Source organism: Bicyclus anynana, chromosome 5, assembly GCF_947172395.1.
Source record: "Bicyclus anynana chromosome 5, ilBicAnyn1.1, whole genome shotgun sequence".
NCBI classification, from domain to species: Eukaryota; Metazoa; Arthropoda; class Insecta; order Lepidoptera; family Nymphalidae; genus Bicyclus; species Bicyclus anynana.
In genome coordinates, this window is record NC_069087.1 from 1,468,550 (window position 1) to 1,488,946 (window position 20,397).

Genomic DNA, 20,397 nt, shown 5'->3' on the forward strand with positions numbered 1-20,397 from the left:
CTTAATGATAATATGTTATATTTTCAGGTAGTGGTGTGCTATTAGGAGGTTTATCATCAGTGTTGTTTCTCGGCCGGCGGAGATGGCCCATCATAGCTGGCATGGGTATGGGAATAGGCCTTGCATATGCCAACTGTGAATATGAATTAAATCCTAAAAAGAAGAATGCTGCATAAGGAAAGTTGTTTAATAATGGTTTGAATATCAGGTAATTATTTATAGAATCTATAGCATAAATAATACAAACAGAGCATGCAAAGCATATGTTCAAAATACCATACTTCACAGTTTTACTAAAATGTTAAGCTTAATTTTCAAGCCCTTTTGAAAGGTCAGGTTATGTTGTAATGGTAATAAGTAAAGTTGAAACTTAATATTAGATTACCACAGATATAAGAGGTAACTAGATTTATAAAGTGCCAATTCTTTGTATTGAAACCAGCGTACCCAAGGGTGTGGCCTAAATGGCTGTTTAATATTTAGTGAAAAATTAAATATGCCACCCTTACTTTAGAGTTGAATATTATTATTTCCTTTGTCACAGAACAAAACAAAACTGCTAGTACTCGCGGACACACTTGCGATGTTCCGCACACCTGGGTATACGCGGGCAGCGCCCCCTTGCTACTTCTATTGCTAAAGCTTTTAGCGTTGTCTGTTCTGTGGAGATTAGTAATGAGTTAGGAGGGTTCCTAATGTGTCAATAATGTCCAAGAAAAAAAAAATGGTCTGTTAGATTACTGCTATGGAATTGATGTACAATATTTAAGTTGAAATAAATGTTTTTTTTTTATTAATTAACATTTTGTTTGTTTCAGATAAGAACATTAAGTAAATAAATCATGTGCAAGAACACAGTGCATTCTTATTGACTGTAGTAGATAACTTATTTAGAGAATATTGTAATTTTGTGTTGTTGTACAAAATAATTATTATTTAATAAATGACTTTTATTTACATTTTTACTATCTGTTCCACTTGTTTACTATAATGAAAATTTAGTTAGACTAGACTAACTTTTATTTAAAAGAAGATTTTGCTTTCAATGTTTAGATAAGCCTTAATACATATAACCTGTATGGTATCTGATTTTTTATTTGATTCAATTTAATCTTGAAAAGTATTTAGAAATGAAACACCAAAAATCGAAGAACAAATTTTAATAATAATTTATTGTACAAATTGATACTGGAATAGAGTTAGAGAAATTGGATATAGTTGTCTCTTAAAAGTAGAAATAAATATACAAACAATTTAACTAAATATGAAAAGACTTGAAGCTCTTTCAACAACTTACAGACAGTGATAATCATACTAAAAGTCCCATCACACCTTCCCAACCTGACTGATAAGAACTTGAGCATTTCATTTCAATGTTAGTCTCTTTTTGGTATAACTCTTTCTTTGTTGCTTTTCTCTCTAATTAGCTGTAGATCAATGAGATGTGGTAGAACTTTAAGGCTCATTCACAATACAATTTTATTCACTGCACAGTCAAAACTATGCTTTCCATGAAATTATTTTGATATAGGTTTGTCTTTTTCATATATGTATTTGATTGAAAATGCAATACACAATTTCTTAAGAAATATTAGGAGTTACTAGACAAAAATTCTAGGTCTAAAAAGTCTGGAAAATACAAAGGACTCACTTTTACAATAGGTATTGATGTTTGAATTGGATTTTTATGCAGGTTAATGACTAAAAACTTTACATAATATTTAGTTTTGTTATACATTCCAAAAATAATGAAAAATTCTGTAAAACAAAATATTTAAATTAGAATTCCACAATAATACATTTTAAAACAGAGTTTTTTAATTAGTGATACATAATATTTATAAGTAATTATGATGTATACTTGAAAAAAAAATAACCCAATTTGGTTGACGCTCCAAATCATTAATCAATATAGTTTTTATACAATAAACAACAGTCCAGTATGTAACACCTTTGAACACAACAATATAGTGTCCTCAACATATATTGACTACATTCTACTTGGGCATCCTAATGATCACTTTCACAACAGCAGTTGTTCCCGATGCACTTGCTTGCGGTTAAAATGATACACTCAATGGGAATGGATTATGAGCTGAACGTTGATGTAAACTATACGAAATTCTTAATAAAGATTATAATGCAAAACAATATTAAACATTGGTAAAAAAAAATACATTATTAGTTATTATTACATAAACTTTTGATTAATGGTGCTTTTGTAGAATTTAAAATTACATAATGTAATGTTGAAAGGTTACAGTAAACACTAACAGTTTTTTTTAAATAAATAATGAACATTTAGGTCGGTTTAGTCGGTCGTTTATCGTAGATAAGTACTATTTATTAGTAAATAGTCAGTCGTTTTCGCCTCGACTAAAAGGACTGTGGTCTTTATGTGGAACAGCTGCAAGAGTTTGAACGTTCTGATCGCCAAGTGGAACATAGCCATTGATTAACATTTTACACAGATTATAAACTATACACAACACAACACATTACAATAATTAAATTAGGTATATTTATTCACAACAAAAATAAGCATGCAGTTTTTTTTAAATTAACATGTATGGCAACATTTATAAATTATTTACACAACAAACTTAAAATAGTAAAACTATATTTACATTAATTTAATAGGAAAAATTTAAAGGTAAATTTAAATAAACAATCTGTAGATAGGTTTATTATAACAGCAGCACAAAAGTCTTGTATTGGCAGTGGCCTAGATAGAGTTTTGGTTAAGGGTGCAATTGGTAGGGCAGATATTTGTTTTAGTAGTAAATTTATTTATTTTTATATAAAACGCTTAAATTTTTAACATACAATCTGTCAAATACCAAAAAAATAATGTGCCTGCTGTTATACAAACCAAAGTAAAGACAACATTACAAATTTATCTACTTAAAAACTAAAGTAGTTAACTTAAATATATAATAATATAATCCATTTGGTATATTTGACTAGGTATAATGTTATAACATTATTTGACACGTAAAAACGTTGCTTTGAACTAAACGCCTTTCAAAATAAAACTCGCGCATTCCAAGTTATACCTATTAGTATAAAACATCAAAACCGATTTCAGTCCCAATATAAACAAAGATAATTTTGTAAACAACAGACAAACAAATAACTAACCATTTAACACCCCACAAGTCCCATACAAAAAATATTTAGAGCCTTTGAACAAGACTACTGGCCTTATACTTCGAATTGTGTAAATTTAATCTATCTGTTTTAATAAATAGATTGTTTTTAGATAATTCGCTACAAAAAGATTTTTGAAGCATTTGATTAAGCTTCACATAATCATAGAATCTCATAAATGTCTGACGTCTATTAGATTTTACCATGGCTTAAAACGACGGCGTAATTATATTAAGCATCATAAATGACCGTCAACATTTCTTAGTATAAGTATTAATTTTTGTATAGTAGCTAAAAGTGCTACCACACCTTTCCAACCAGCTCATTATTAACAAGACATTAAGCTGGATATTATTTTGTTTTTATTGTTTCAAAGTAATTTATTAGTCTGAAGGTCATAAATATTACATCAATTTATAAATCATATTAATTGTAGTGTATTCACAACATAAAAAAAACTGTAAAAGAAAAATGTTGCCATGTACAAAGACCCTAAATTTGTTCACTTTTATATATATAGCAATTTCTCTATACGTACTAAGGTACTGTTACGTATGTTGTTTATACAATGAGTGATCGATAGAGTCTTCTATGAAAAAGTGTGAAAAATTGGACAATATTGTTTAAATTCTAATAGTTTTGCCACGAGGAGTGACATTCAATCGCTTACAAATTACCAAAACTCATTTTTGAGAACAGTAGGTTATAATAATTTCTTAGAGATTATGTTTTATTACATACTCCAATATGTTATCGCTGTGTCACCAGGGGTCTTCAAGGAGTATTGAAGCTCTTAACAGTAAGCCTAGGCTACGAAACATATTGTGGACCAATAGCAATAGATGGTGATTATGTTCTTTTCGACACGAGATATATCGCTGACGCGTCCTAGGACGAAAAGGGATATCAACACAAAATACGGAGAAAGGATTGAAGCCATGGCTTGACTTATTTATGACCGTAGTGAAAAAAATTGAATACTCCTCAAGGCAAATATTTTTATAGTAATACAAGTTTATACCGTAAACAGGCACTGTTTCACTAATATTTAATATTATTATCAAAAGTTTGCGATCGCCGTACCTACAGTGCGGCGAAAATATCTATATATTATGTTGTAGATCGAAGCGTCGGCGCACTTTGTCGAAAATTTCAAAGCTTACAAACAATTTAATTACTTAGGCACATCAAAAAAAAAGCTTCTGAAAAAAATTATCTACGAAAACGCGCTTCGACACCACTACCTACATACGAGTAGTTTCTTTTTCTCATTCATGTCCCAAGTTTTTTAGTAAATAAAGTACTCTTAATTAGGTTTTATTCTAGTGGCAAAACATGTGCCGAAACAATTCTTCATTAATTATTCTGACCTCAAAAATCCTAGGCAAAACAAAGTGGGCCGACCCTTTTTCTGTTGCCTACAACACAAATGAAGCAAGATTCCATAAACTATGGGTAAGCTAGAAGAGTTAAATCCGTAATACGCTGTATTGCCATAATCATTATTTCCCATCAATTGCGTTCTTAAATGTTCTATCAAAAACCCCCGAGGTTGACAGAAAATACACACAAATAAAAACTTTTAAAATAAATCGTAACTTTCATAAAGTGCCTAAAACAAGCATGCTTGAATACTGAACCGATATGTATCATATCCAAACCACACAAAAATACTGCTTGTCTACACTAATATTATAAAGAGGTAAAGTTTGTAAGTTTGTAAGTTTGTCACATTTTTTAAATGGGGTAATCTTCGGAACTACTGGTCCGATTTTAAAAATTCTTTCACCAGTAGAATGCTACATTATCGGGGAGTGCTATAGGCTATATTTTATATTGGTATCATATATATTAGCCGAGTTATCACAGTTTTTGTCATACAGGTCGGACTAAAAACCTTTTAAACAGACTTATTCGCATGCGCTGCCTTAACCATTGTGTAAAATTGAAATTAATGTATGGAGACTTTATGTATCTTTAAAAGTTCTACAAAAAAGTCCGCGACGCCATATATCTATCTTCTATATATTAGCAGATATAGTACCTTTTGTGTTTTAAAAATTATTAATTTTATATACTTAGGTTTACGTCATTATTTATACAACTAAACTTTAATCCTTATTAAAATAAATTATTTAATAATCACAAGGATATTATGGAGATAAGATTTGCCCTGTACAGTATGTTAATTACTTAAATAGTTTCGGAGATAATACAAAATTTCTAAAAGACGCAGAAATTCCGCTATATGACGCCCGGCGCTTTCATTTACGTAGTTCCCGTTCCCGTGTGAATATGGGGATCAAACATAGCCTATGACACTCGCAAATAACGAATTTTCCGTAATAAACAATTTTCCAAATCGGTCCAGTAGATCCAGAGATTACCTCCTACAACCACACGAACTTTACCTCTTTATATTATTAGCATAGAAGTCTCTATTTCTCTTGGTCATACCACCACTCTCGAAAGACTGGACCGATTTTGCTAAGGGTAGGAGTAAGATAGAGAAGTTACAGGGTAAGGTAGGCTACGGGTAGGGACGCGTAGGGGTAGTGTAGGGGTAGGGTAGGTTTAGGGCCGGGTTTAGGGTATTGGTAGGGTAGGGGTAGCGGTAGGGTAGAGGTACGGGTAGGATAGGAAAGTGGTAGGGTAGGGGTAGGATAGGCGTGAGATAGGGGTACGGGTGGGATAGGGGTAGGAAAGGGATAGTGTACGGGGAGGGTAGGGGTAGGATGGGGGTAGGGGTTGGATGGGGGTAGGGGTAAGATGGGGGTAGGGTGTAGGTAAGGTAGGGGTAGGGTAGGGCTAGGTTTGGGGTAGGGTAGGGGAAGGGTGGGGGTAGGGGTAGGGTAGGGTAGGGTAGGGGTATGGTAGATGTAGGGGTTGGGTAGGGTAGGGTTGGGGTAGTGGTAGGGTAGGGGTAGTAGTAAAGTTGACATCGAAATTTACGCGGACGAAGTCGCGGGCGTCCGCTAGTATTTAATAATTCATTAGCTCAGAAGTGGGATCATTCATAATTACGTAATTATAATGTCTTGTACGCTGGTTGTATGATGAATTATAATGTCTATGGCAAGACGTAAACTTTTATTGTCATTATTATCTATGGTGCGTGTAATACTGTAGGTTAATGACTAGTGTTGATCCTTGTGACATAAATAGTATACTTTACACCTACCCTTTACAAAATTGTTAAAGTTAAAACTGGCTTGCTACATACAAAATTGATTAATCCAAAAATTATTTATCATTGTAAACAAATAAAAGTATTTTTTGTAGAAGTCTTGTAATTAATACTTGTAGTGATGACTAATGACGTAAATACAGTTTAACATAGATAGATCTATATAAATAATATTCCTCATTAATTTTACCTCTCTCCCATACTATGGTGTATTTATCTATTCAGCTTTGCGCGTAGGCACTATAGATTACAATAAATAACAATTTTGCAATTCGCTGCGATAACAGACACTGATTAAAAAAAAAATGTATTTAAAGTTGCTGGCATCTCTAAAAAGATACGATTGCAAAAATTTACATCATAGAAGTTTCGCAAAGTAAGGTATGCACCTATAAAATACTACAATTTTTCTTGACGTCATGTTATATTGGTAACAATCGTGCAGTAAGTGCAGACCTTCAGTTTTACCTGTACAGTTTTATCTTAAATTAGATTGTCAGATTCGAGAGCACTGTGCAGTTTTCAGTTATACTTACACATGGTTGTTTTAACTGAAAAGTTCGACCGTTCAGGTCAAACTGAAGGTCAGTATCCTGCATAAGACAGTGCTTTGCAGGACGTTTTTCCTAGCAACTGTGATATTTTATCACTTTACCACAGATTAGCAATTCCAACAACTAATAATGTTAAAAGTACTCTAGGTCAAAATTTAATGTCAAAGCTACGATTTATAATTGTTTCGCGCCACAATATAACTTCAAATAACATACTTCGATGTAAGAGCGACTTTATAAACTACAATAAACAAAATAAAGAGATATTAACCTATATTTATTTTAGAAACCAATATACCATGAGGTCAAGGGGTGTCTATTTTTTAAGTGGTCGAGAGAAATCTTATAATATCAGGGCAGTATAGTTGTCACAATAAGAACTCAAAGGGCTGAAAATCGTACATACTCGTAAAGCCATAGTCACACAACCGCGCAAATTAATAAGTACTTCTTACATGTATATTGTATTTATCAATTAATTATTGAAATGGTTAATAAAAGCCAATTCAAAATTGTATTTTAATTAGTTTCCAAGTACTTTTGAAACCGGGATTAAGTAATTCTTGAAGTAAAAGAGGGATGATGAGTGTCCTGTGGCATTAACTTTAAAATGGATATGATAAAAGAATTTTCTGCTAAAATCGTCATTCTAGCAAATTTTTCATTGTATTCTGTGTGTGTGTGTGTGTGTGTGTGAGGTTGCTGGTTGTGTGAATATGGTAAAATATAATTACATTACATTTAAAAACTTGATACATTCACTCATTTATTTATTGTTGAAGAAATATTTATAAAGTATTCATTTGGAATTGGGGTAACTCAAAGTCTTTCCTTTAAAACAGTTAGTATAGAACTATACGCCAGCAGTGACCCCTAAAATATTTTATACAAAGTTTACCAAATGAACATAAAATACATATCTGACTATATTTGGCTATTGCGTCTTTAAATTTCAAATATAACTGTGGCTAAACTCTATACAATGTTTTGTTTATCTGAGATACTATGGACAAAAAGGGTCCATATGATATAACTGTCTTGCGTATATTTGAATTAACTTATTTAGACTAAATCTGCTGCCATTATTTTTGCATGATTATGCGAAAATTGTCAACACAAAAAATAACTAAAAGTTCCAAAGGTTTGATATATCTGCTAAGGTTTCCATCGTCGCCAAATTATCCCAAATAAGCACTCTACATAATATTTTTTTATATGTATAGCTTCCTCAAGAGAAGTTGAAGGACTCATTTTAAGATCAAGATAGGTCTAAAGTACTTAAAACAAAACAGTTAAGTCCAGAACAATTAAAACAAAATTCCAATAATTCGGAACTCATCAAACAATGAAACGATTGTACTGACAAATGTTCATACATTTGTATGTAAAACCAAACGTGTAACACAAAAGCCATAGGCACTGAAAGAACCAAACAGTTTGTGTATGGACTCACTTCGTTGTCATGTCCGGCCAGTAGTTGACGTAATATCTGTGTGTGCTGCCCTCGAACAGCCGGTCCAGCCAATTCTCAAGTCCGTCTAGAAGGTTCTCTGAAAGAGGAAACAATTTTCATTTAGCCTAGTCAACGGTTAGAGCGGTCGGACTCATCACGGAGAGGTGGTGTTTCGATCCCCGCGGTTGGTCTATTGTCGTACCCACTCGTGCCTAATACAGTCTTTCTCGACTAGTTGGAGGGGAATGGGAATATTGGACATATTGAAAAAAAAAAATAAACAAGATGTGACAAATATTCCTTAAAAACAAAAAAAAATTTGACCGTTTAACCGTTAGTGACGTGACTGGTAATAGTGACAGTGATAGTACCATTAATTTGTGGTAGAGGAAACACCTCGAGCAGGTCCCATTTGGGTTAAAAGGATCCTTTCAGAATGCATAAACACTCTCCTTCCCTGCCCTTCTAGGCCCATACTAAATAATTTACTAATTACAACACAAAACATTAATGCACGAAATCACTAACGCGACTGGCAGCGTGACGGTGTCTACGCTGCCTAAGTCATCAAATACCCTCTTATTTATACCAACAGTCAACACTGATACCTCCCTCCACAATAACATAAATATATAATTAAAGTTAACCACTTGAGGACACTTTAAAAGGAACTTGTAACATTAGCAGTTATGAGTTTCAGTTTAAGCTTTTAATTTAAAACACAAAAAAAGAATGAAGAAAAGAAAAACCCATCGAGGTAGTAGTAGGACCTTCATCCAATAAGTAAATTTTACTAAACAAAACAATTTCATAAAATCTGTGAAATCTACTTCTGCCGCTTATTCGGTTGCCAAGAGGCGTGATAGGCCAAATGTATAACCTAAAAACAACTTTATGATCTCACTAAGTATTTATCTAATAAAAACAATCTAAAATAAAGATGAGAAGAGCAGAGAAGAGAAAAGAACCTTGTAAGAGTAGCGGCGGGTCGTAGTGGTCTTCGTCGGAGGAGTCGGGGTCGGTGGTGAAGCCGATGAACGCGCCCGCCTCGGGGTCCGCCGCGCGCCCGCCCAGCGACACCGTCATGCGGCTCATGCGCTGGAACGTGAATATTCATTCACGTTCATGAACGTGCACTTTACCGGTTCATCATCATCATTAGCAGCCGATCAACGTCCACAACTGGACATAGGCCTCTTGCATAGACTTCCAAAAACCACGGTCCCGAGCGGCTCCCTGCAACCCGCTCAAAATTCTGTCAAAAATCCTACTCACCGTAAACTTAAATTCTCCCTACTATTAAATGGTATAACTAAATTTTGGGTAGGTACATAAATAATTTTGTTACTATCCCATTTCTGAATTAATTATCTTTTTATTGAAATCAAGACCCAGAAATGCTACTTGAAATCACATTAACATGGCTGCTGCAATGTCACAAAGACGCACAGCGCGGCGCTGCCCAACACACGCTAAAGCTCCTCAGCGCTGAGGAACAACTCATGATCATACAAGCCGAATCGTAGGAGGGTAAACCAGATGCTTGCTTGTTGAGTGTTTCTCGGCCAACTTTGATCTGCTAAAAGCATCGATCTCCTATTAAAAAGTGGATGCACAATTAGCGACCAAAAAACATCTCCACTCAATGAGTGCCAAACACAACTTCTTGGCACTCAATTCAAGTAGTCGCATTTGCAAATTCAACCTTAAACTCAATCCTTAAGGTTGGATTTACTCTGAATTTGGGATTTTATTGAATATTGGATTATATTTAAAAGTCGTTCAGTGAAACTTCTACATGATTGTGCATCCTTTTATTATAAGAGGTCAATTGCTAAAAGTTATTCCTCATCATCCTTGTGCCTGCTGAAGTCAGTCAGGGCTCGTCTCGTGCTCACCTTGTGCGGCTTGGTGCACTCGGGGTGCTTGGCGTGGTAGATGCAGAAGTACTTGCGGTGCGGGTTGAGCGCCAGCACCGTGCCCACGCAGTTGCGCGCGTTGACCCGCAGCTCGCCGCCGCCCAGCGACAGCTGCAGCACGCGCCGGAACCACTCCACGTTGCGCTCCACGCACAGGTACGCGAACGTTAGCGTTTTGTTTCTGACAACAACAAATCATTTTTAATTTTTTTTTTTTTTTTATTGAGAAAGAATACAATAAGGACCTTAAGCTAACTTATCCTAATAACTATACAAATCATGCCCACGTGGAATGGTGGCAAGAATACTGGCTGCATTTTTAATTGCAAATATAGACTTTGTAACACCCATTGACGCGACGGTTGCCTGTAAGGAAACCTGTACGCGACAAGATTATGCACGTGTCGAAAAACGGGTTGACATCAGAAGCCGATTTAAATAGCAAAATTTGAAATGATTCTGAATGAAAGCCTAACAATTCCCACCCAAAAATGTTACCAATACACCAATAAAGAGAAAAATCTTAATCGACGTCACCTCGCTTAAGATTATTATTCTCTGCCATTCGTGACGTCTTTTAAAGCTTCCCTTGTCCATCCAAGTAATTCTCCCCGCCTATCTCAAAATAATCCATGAAGGATTATCCAACAAAAGGTGTAGATGGATGGTTTACCAAGAAGTGCCTTTGTATTTTTTTTTTGGAGGTGTTTAGAGACGAATGTCTTAGCATTCCACGGATTCACCGTGCGGGTCCATCACGTGGTAGAGAGAAAAACTTCGAACTCCTTGACAATCGATTAACACTAACTTCCTCCGCTCGTGTTGTTCTCCCTGCCTAGCCAAATTTGGTAAGATCCTACTTGAGCAGCTTTGGATTTGGCAATGGCAGGAAACAGACGTATAGAAGAACACACCTTTAGTGGTTTAGATAAGAAACATTGAAGCCAAAATATGATTATGCTTGCTTTATAGTGTTGAGTCCCAATTACCCAACCAACAAGGCAAATAGGCACCAAGAAGTATATACTCACTTGCGGTATGGCCAGACAATTTTATGGAATTTAGACAATAGCTGCACGCGACTTTGCATGTCCACCAATAACACGATGGTCCTGCAACCTGGCTTCTGCAACCTGCAACAAATTTAACGAAATGTTTATGGCTTTGACTAATTCTGGCATGATTTTATACTGTATTTTCAGATATTGTTTGGTGGTAAAACTTTTAAATGAGTTTCTCGCACAACAATAACTAGCAAATGCCCGCGAATTTGTCCGCGTGGATTTCAGTTTTTCGCAAATCCCGCGGGAATCATGGATTTTACCGGGACGAAAAGTAGCCTATGTGTTAATCCAGAGTAAAATCCATTTCCATTTCAGATTTCAGCTAAATCGCTTCAGAAGCAGTTAGCGCAAAGGAGGATCAAACATACACACTTACACACAAACTTTCGCCACAAAAATATCTATGTTTCTCAATCAAGCTTTTTGTTGTTTTTCCGGGCTAGGACAGCTTTACCGATTTAAATGAGACTCACTGGTCGATACAGAAGGCTACTGAGAAACACTTTTTTTCCCGGAAACAGCAATAGTTCCCGCGGGATTTGTTGACTGAATTTCACGTTGACAAAGTTGCGGGTCTGCTAGTTTGGCACTTAAATGAAAAAAAAACACTACTCACCTAACCAATCCATTATATTTCTCAGCGCGCATTTCGTGCAGCCGCATCTCCGGCTGAGTCTCGTTGTTATTCCGCTTGGCGCCATTTTGTCGGCGCCTCTCCTCCTTCTGCCGCTGCACGGACTCCTCTTCCACTCGACTGGTAAGAGAAAGAAAGAGAGTTTAATAACTTGGTCACCGTTGTGGTTAGTTAAGTGGCTGTTGCGAATTACTCAACGGTGCGAACGTCAAGCGATTAAAACAAATTTAAAGCGAATCGCCACAAATATCTTGTGGCCAGGCACTTAGAACTGAGCATATACTGAGACAATTATAAGGAATAGGGATTTATATTCCAAAAGACTGGTAACTTCTTTGTTTAACTCTCTCGGGACTCTTTTTTAATAATAACTTACCTGCAAGTCAAACACAAATCGTTAAACACACCTGGGTACATAAAATATTAAATGGCGAATTCTGCCAATTCACTATAAACTGCTCAAAAGAACTTTGTCCCAATAAAAGGCCTGACCTTTATATCAGAGATTAAACTATGACTGCAAAAGATTAAGCCCTAAAATAGAACTCAAGTTTAATAAGGGCTCAAGCCTTTTTTATTTTTTTAAAGGCGTTCCATTAGCCAAGCTCTAAAAATGACTCTGAAGTCTTAAACATTAGGGTTAAAGAGCTCGAGCCTTTTGGGACACTAGTAGGGATACAATGGGCTATGATTCTCCTCTGAAGGTCCTGAGACTAACAACGCATACTCACATAAGGTACGCCATGAAGTAGCCCGCAGCGAGCACGAGGGCGACTGTCCCCAACACGGAGAGAGCGGAGAGCGCGTGGTGCGTGCGGAGAGCGGAGAATGCGCGCTCGCTCCACTCGCACAGTCGGCTCACCGCGCGCCACACCGCCCCGGCCGCTGCCTCGTCCACTAACTCCTGTGAACAAATAACACCAATTATGCTTTTCTTTTCGAAATATACCTGGAGAAGAAAATTTAGCATTTTGAAATTGTAAAAAAAGGTTTGAGGTATACACGGAGCCTAAAGCTAGTGATATGGAAATCGATTTATTCACGGATGTAAAAATAGAGGGATAGCTAGTTTGTCAAATTCAGTTACCCGTGTGCGTGTACTAAACGAACCCGTCTATAGTGTGAAATTATTGCACACCAACAAACTCCTTTTTTACATTCCAACAGGTTTTACCTATACAAAATATAAATACATTTCGCAAAGCTAACCCCCCTAACTAGCCAATTCTAGTCACAGTGGTCTATGTTGATTAAACACTTACCTGAACTCTAGTTTCGTAAGCCACGATCTCAGTTGGCCTGAGCAATCTCTTCACCAGCTGTTCCAACGCGCGCTTGGTCTCATTCAGCCGCTCGTGGTAGCGGAGGGCTTCCTCCCCCCTGGCGCCGCCCTCCTCCAGCTCGTCGGGGTGACACTTGACGCACGTGGGCCACGTCTCGTTGAGCCACTCGTAGTGTATGCGGGCGGCCTCGCGACGCCATATCACTACGATACGGTGTTCTAATGTTGTCATGTCGATACCTATACAAAATTGAGAACTTCAAAAAAAGAAGATGATGTATACGGAATAAGATGAAAAATTCTGGATGACTTTTTTGACGTGGAATAATCACATATCGAGGAATTGATTGCTGCGAAGCTGATTTTGCTGCTAGTGTAGAACTGCGACAGCAGATGATGTACTGTAACTCATATATTCAGCACGCAGCACGTGCGTCGTAGAGCGCCACAACTCACCGGAGCCGTTGGCGAGCGCGTGCACGAAGTCGGGCTGCGCGTGCGCGTACACGTACGCGTACCGGATGCGCTCGGGCGCGCGACGCGCCAGCGTGCGCAGCTGCGCCAGGCTGTGCGCGTGCGTGTGCGCGTCGCGCGCGATCAGCACGCAGCACAGCCGGCGCCGCGAGGCGCGCCACTCTATGGGGCACACCGTGTCTAGCACACTCTGTGGGAAAAACAATGAAAAAATTCATCATAATTATTATAAATGTTTTTTGGTAAAGTCTTTTAAGGATTGTGAAGTCTATGTCCCGCATAATCAAGACTAGAGTCTTCTGCAACTGAGTATCTACCATATTTGATCAGTTGTGCGTGTTACCTGTGAAGAGAGGCGGGGCAAGGTCAACATCTGGTTGGCCTCGATGAGCTGGCGCAGCGTCTGCGTGGGTATCTCGGTGGTGCTGACGGTGGCGGCCGGCTCCGCGCTGTCCTCCTTCAGCAGCACCATGGTGTCCATGCTGCGCTGCACCTTGTACCGCGCGCTCGTGTTCTGCGTGTCCCAGGACGTTATGTCCACGAAACTGAAACCAACAAATATTAACTATAGGAAATAGTAGTCTTGAGACGGATATGATGCCGCTCGATCTCATGTTGGCTCGTGCCGACCCTAGGTGGCGCGACTTGTTTTCGTAAAAAGTAGGGAGTTAGAGAGGGGTAGCGATCGGGCGGCGTACGGTTGGCTTCAGTATTCTCGTGACGTTCAAGCCGTCCACATTTCTTGTTGTGTAATTCTTTATGGGTTACATGGGTAGGCGGGGAAAGTGACTTGAACAGTGAATGGTGAGTGTTGGCTAGTTAGTAACTGGCTACAAGTCTCTGGGACTGCTCTTATTTGGGTTAATCAACATTAGTTTTGTTATTTTTGTAATCCACTTCTGACTATGCTAAAACAACATTATTCTTCTGTAATTAATACCTGACGAAATGTACAACCTAGCACTTTCCTCTTATACACCCTCAACACTAATTTTCTATGTTAAGAGCACAAACACAAACTGTTGTTCTTCAGTCTCTGAAAGGATCCAATGAAATATGATAGACTCAGACAGGCATAATCTAGGTACCTTGAAATCCACGCATAATTAAAGTTTGCTTTTGATCGTCTTATCTGATAATTAGGCCTAAAAAGGCTTGTTTATACATGTAGAAACTTACGCGAAGGACACCCTGTCCCGGTAGTGGAAGGCGGTGATGAGGTACCGCAGGCGGATGCTCTGCCGCTCCTCGAATATCAGAGCCTTCACCTTATTGTCTTCAAAATCGTTCACGAAGGAGTCCACGTTAGCATCTGTAAGGCTGCGGACCAGTTTGTAGGGGAACTTCCAACGGATGAATTCTGAAACAAACAATCTCAATTGTGTGGGTGATTGACTGCATGCAACAGACTTGTCTTCAGCGACGACAAGTCTACTGGACGGCTACACTTGCTAATAGAGAACTTAAATCCAAACAATTACTGGAATAATGCTATCTTTGGAGTTTCTCAGTGTGATCGAATCAGAAATGAGGACATCCACAGACAAACTCACTGACATAGTTTCGCAATTCGAAAAGAAACTCCAAGCATAGCATTATTCCGGCAGGCCACATAGTTCGAAGAGCCGATTGACGTTGGGGTCCCAAGGTGCTAGAATGGCAATCCCACACGAGAAAGCGCAGTATTGGTCGATCCCCCGATTGGCGCTGCTGCTGGCTACTGGCAATGCATGTCCATGCAAGAGGCCTATGTCCAGCAGTGGACGTCTATCGGCTGATAATGATGACTGGAATAATAAGAACTATTCAGTCAGAAGTATTGCAATACAAAGACCTTCCACCACATTTCTCAATCTGTCTGACTCAAAAACTAACTAACTGTCTCGAGACTCGTCCACTCACCTAATATCTTGGGCACGGACGAGAGCGCCTCCTTGTAGATGTACACCTGCTTGTCCAGCGCGAGCGTGAGGCTGGGCACGCCGTGCAGGCCCAGGCGGCGCACCAGGGCCGCCTCGTGGCCCGCGTGAACGGTGGCCAGCGTGACGCCCAGCGGCTGCAGCGCCTGCACCAGGCGGCGCCATGCCGCGGCCGCGCGCACGCAGTCGAAGCACCAGTCCGTGTAGAACAGCACCAGCGCTGGCGTGTGCACGCTCTTCTCTAGGATGTTGTTCTCAAAATGTCTGCAACATTGACAAGAGATACGTCCACAAGATGGACTTATAATACCTATGATAGTGTTGGATCATTCAACACATGCACTTTATATGTTAGCCCTTGACTACAATCTCACCTGATGGTAAGTGATGATGCAATTTCAGATGGATGCGGGCTAACTTGATAGGAGGAGGATGGAAATCCACACCCCATTTGGTTTCTACACGACATCATACCGGAACTCACTTGGCGGTACGTTTTTGCCGGTAGGGCTAACTAGCCACGGCCGAAACCTCCCACCAGCCAGACCAATCAGGGATTGAAGTTTTCTTAATTCGTCCACCATTTAAGAAAACCTCAATCGGCCCAGATGGGGTTTAAACCCAAGACCTCCGTTGTAACCGCGCATACCATTCGTTTCGAAGGAGGCCGTCAAAAACATGATCTAACTCAAGCATAAAGTTGGTAAATGCAATAGAGGACAATGAGAAATAAATAGACAACGTAAAGGTCACAACTGGCCATTAGAGATGGGTATGTTGTATGGACAGTCTCAGTTAAAAGGAAAAGATACAGCAAATCAACAATTTGATAATACCTGGCAGTGACTGACAGTTTGTGGAACAATGTTATATCTTGATCTTGTGTTCTGAAGTGTGTGCTGAAGTACTCAAATGGGTCGTTACTGGAACAAAATACGCAAACACATACACTATGTTAACCACAGAACTTGGAAGAGGCACATTTAACTGATAGTACAGTAAAGTTGATTTTATATAGAGGTAGAAATACAATAACTACATCATACATGACATCTGATGGCAAGCAGAATTGCTGTTTTGCAGTTGCACATACGAAAACACATACACACGCGCACAAACGCACACACGCACGCACGCAAGCACGACCGCCAGAACGCCGCCTGAAGCATGCACGACCGCACGTACGCACGCTCCCTCGCATGCACGCACGCACGCTCCTTCGCACGCATACGCGCACGAACACCCGCCCGCCCATATGCATTTACGCACGCACACTCGCACGCTCGCGTGTAAATAAGACAAAGTGAAGTTTCAAGTTATAAGTGTAAAGTATGTTATAACTTTTATACTATAACATACTTTCATTAACCCTAAAAAACCCACTCAAACTTAAATTTTTAGAAGATTAATGTAAAACAACTATTTATTACTGAATGAAGTTGCTGATTCAATTGTGAATACTGGCCCTGTTGAGTTTATCTACTTACTAGTTATATGAATAAAGAAGAAGAAGATTTAAGAGTATTACAGGAATATTAAATGGACTTTTGTCTAAAATAAATAGGTATACACTACACACTAACTACTTAGATAAAGGTTTGTTTATCATATAAATACATACAAATATTTGTGAACTATAAAGATATTTCAACAAATATTGATAACACAAAATTGTAGGTTTTGTAAATAAAAACTTGAATCAAACAAAAGTATACATAATTTCAATAAAAATTAAAACAAGAAGTTGAAGGATTTCACTTTTGAATTCATAATTATATGACATCAGCTACATATTTTAGCATTTTAGCTGAAATGAGCAACAGAATAAGGAATTAATGATCCGTTTGGAGTGGATTTCAAGTAAATATAGTAAATATTAATAAATATAGATTGCTCTTTGTATAAAACTCAAAAGGTTGCTGACGACTCTAAACACATTGGCAACCATGTCGATGGAATATTTGATTTCCAAAATTAAGTCAGATTCTAAACATGTGGCTCATTAATTAAATATGTATTTGGACAGCAATATTTCCAAAATCAAGCTGATGTTTTAAAAATGTGTTTCCAGCATTAAACACAAAATACCTGTATCTAGCATACTGGCTGTAGTCATGTCTCTTCTTGTACATATGATCATCTTCATTGGTGATGCCGTACAGGTCGTAAGCCTGCCTGCGCTCCGTGTCCGTCAGTAGCTCATATGCTTGCTTGATCTCCACAAACCTGGATTCAGCATTTGGATCCTCATTTTTATCTGGATGCCTGTAAAGATATAAATTAATAATTATCTTTATATAAAAGTGAAGTGTCATCACAAAATATTGGAAAGAGCTTGATGTACAAAACTGAAATTTGGCAGGGAGGTAGTTTATAATTAGTAGATGTCCACTCAGAACAGATTTTGTAACAGAGTCGGATTAAGAATGTCTGCAGGCATGTGCTAGTTTACACTCTATACTAATATTATAAAAAAATAAATTTAGTGGTGTTGAAGTGTCTTATATGCACCTACCCATACCCCTACCCTTCCCTACTCCCACCCTCCCCTACCCCTCCCTCCTCCAACCCTCCCCTACCCTACTCCTACCCTAAAAAATCTTTCCATAAAAACCATCATCGTAGTTCAAGATTCTCGAGATTATTTTTATATTATAAATTATAAATATAATAAGAACAAAAAATGGTTTTAATATAGGTGAAGTTGCAGGCATCTGCTAGTTTCAAAGTTTATTTGTAATGTTTTCATGCTTTTACTAATCAACCAATTAACATGAAATTATTTATACACATTGTCAGGAATAACAGAAATAAAGAATGGGACTCAAGCCTCATACCTTTAGTCCTGGAAAACATGGCTTTCTAGTAATAAAAGATATTTCAAAATTGATTTAGTAGACCCAGATATTACCCCCTTCAATACCACAAACTTTACCTCTTTAAAAGATTAGTATTGATAAAGTCCTTAAAATTTCACAAACAAACCCTGATTATTTAGTCTAAACAGCTGATTTAGTATAAATCGCATTTGGGTTATAGATGGTATACATAACCTATATAAGATAGGATGTGGCTTAGATTTTAAATGGAACAATGAAATGAAAGAAATCATTGCTTTAACATGACTAACAACTGTCCAATCAAGATGACATTCATGTACCATCGGAGAGTGTAACGGAACCTTCACTTCCCTCCCCACAGCACCTCTACCGGCTTGTGCTGCTGTGTCGCAGTTTGGATCATACCACGTTGCAATAACCTGCTCATGACTATGGGCCCCATATTGGTTTGAAACTAGTTGGGCATACTCCGACATTGTATAACGTGAGTTTTAGCTGTGTTTCATAATAAATGCATGATCCGGCCCGACCCGAAAAATTTTGTCAATAATTGTCATCATTATCACTCAATAGACATTGGACATCCACAGGTATAATAGGCACTGCTGCACTAAAGTAAAATAGTCAATATGAACTATAGTTTCCTACAAAAGTTTGACGCCTCTGGTATGTGCGGTGGATTTACAAGACGGAGGTCCTGAGTTTGATCTCCGGCTGGGTTGATTGAGATTTTCTAAATTGGTCCAGGTCTGTCTGGTGGAAGGCTGTGGCTAGTTACCACCCTACCAACAAAGACATACCGCCAAGTGATTTAGCTTTCCAGTAGGATGCTGTGTAGAAACCTAAAGGAGTTTGGATTTTCATCCTCCTCTTTATTAGGTTAACCCGCTTACATCTTAGACTGCATCATCACTTACCATCAGGTGAGATTGTAGTCAAGGACTAACTTGTAAGGAATAAAAAAAAATAAAGAAAAAAGTTTGACTTTTTTCTTTATTTTTCTTGCCTAAATAAAAATTACTCATTACAAAATTCATAAATTTATTTACTCTATGAAAAATATAGCTACCACTTCTTTAACAGTCCAACTATCACATTTGCCACAGTAAATAAGACCTAACTAAAGCAATTTTAAATGACCTATATTATTTGAAAAATCAATAAAGTAAACAGAAAAAAATGGTTAAATATTAAACTGACCATTCCTTTGCTAGTTGTCTGTAGGCTTTACGAATTTCGGGCAATGCTGCTCTCCTGTGAACTCCGAGGATCTTGTAAGGATCACCGATCTTCTGGCCCAGAATTATCTGGACCACAACAGCGAACAACACGCACAGGCCCTGCCATTTCATATTATTGAGGTAAAAGGTCCGAACAAGGGTAGGCTAATCTCTGTTCTATTCCTAGCACTATTAACAAAACGACATTGTTATTCTATGACAAAACTCATTACTTCAGGAAATTAGCGGACAATTTCAGGAATCTCATATCACTCATTCGTCCTAGAATAGAACGAGATGGTTGAAAAATCGTGAATTTGGTCGGAAAATTCATGAACACCGATGGAAACCACTGCAATTGACATTGACATCTACATTTGACACTTGACAGATACAGATGTCAGTGAGTGACAAAAAAAAAGAAAATTACGGCTCTAGGTTCCTAAAAATCATCATGTGATTATGAACGGGTCTCGTTGAACAATAAATCATTTCCCTTACATTGCAAAAAGCATGTGCGTCTCGGCTCGGGACGTTCGACTGAAGAGTAGTATCCAATAACTTGTGGACAGAAGTGATAACTGAAGCCTGTTGCGGAGACTCTTTGGCTGCGGGGTATGCGTGAGAGAAAGAGAGAGAGAGGGTGCCGTAACGCGTTACGGTACGAAGCGATTTACCTTCCCAATTCCCGAAGTTTTCAC

General features: G+C 38.0%; 1 protein-coding gene across 1 annotated transcript; it reads right to left on the bottom strand.

Annotated features, from left to right (window-relative positions):
- Positions 1 to 1,145: 1,145 nt before the first annotated feature.
- On the bottom strand, positions 1,146 to 20,085 carry LOC112054867 (dnaJ homolog subfamily C member 16). The gene is made up of 14 exons (XM_024094792.2): positions 19,677 to 20,085; positions 17,725 to 17,901; positions 16,473 to 16,559; positions 15,620 to 15,900; positions 14,897 to 15,077; positions 14,061 to 14,262; positions 13,700 to 13,907; positions 13,224 to 13,483; positions 12,693 to 12,865; positions 11,944 to 12,081; positions 11,295 to 11,396; positions 10,243 to 10,444; positions 9,313 to 9,442; positions 1,146 to 8,441 (listed from the first exon to the last, which is right to left on the bottom strand). The coding sequence occupies exons 1-14, from the start codon at positions 19,826 to 19,828 to the stop codon at positions 8,341 to 8,343; spliced, it is 2,394 nt and encodes a 797-aa protein (XP_023950560.2). The 5' UTR covers positions 19,829 to 20,085; the 3' UTR covers positions 1,146 to 8,340.
- Positions 20,086 to 20,397: the final 312 nt, after the last annotated feature.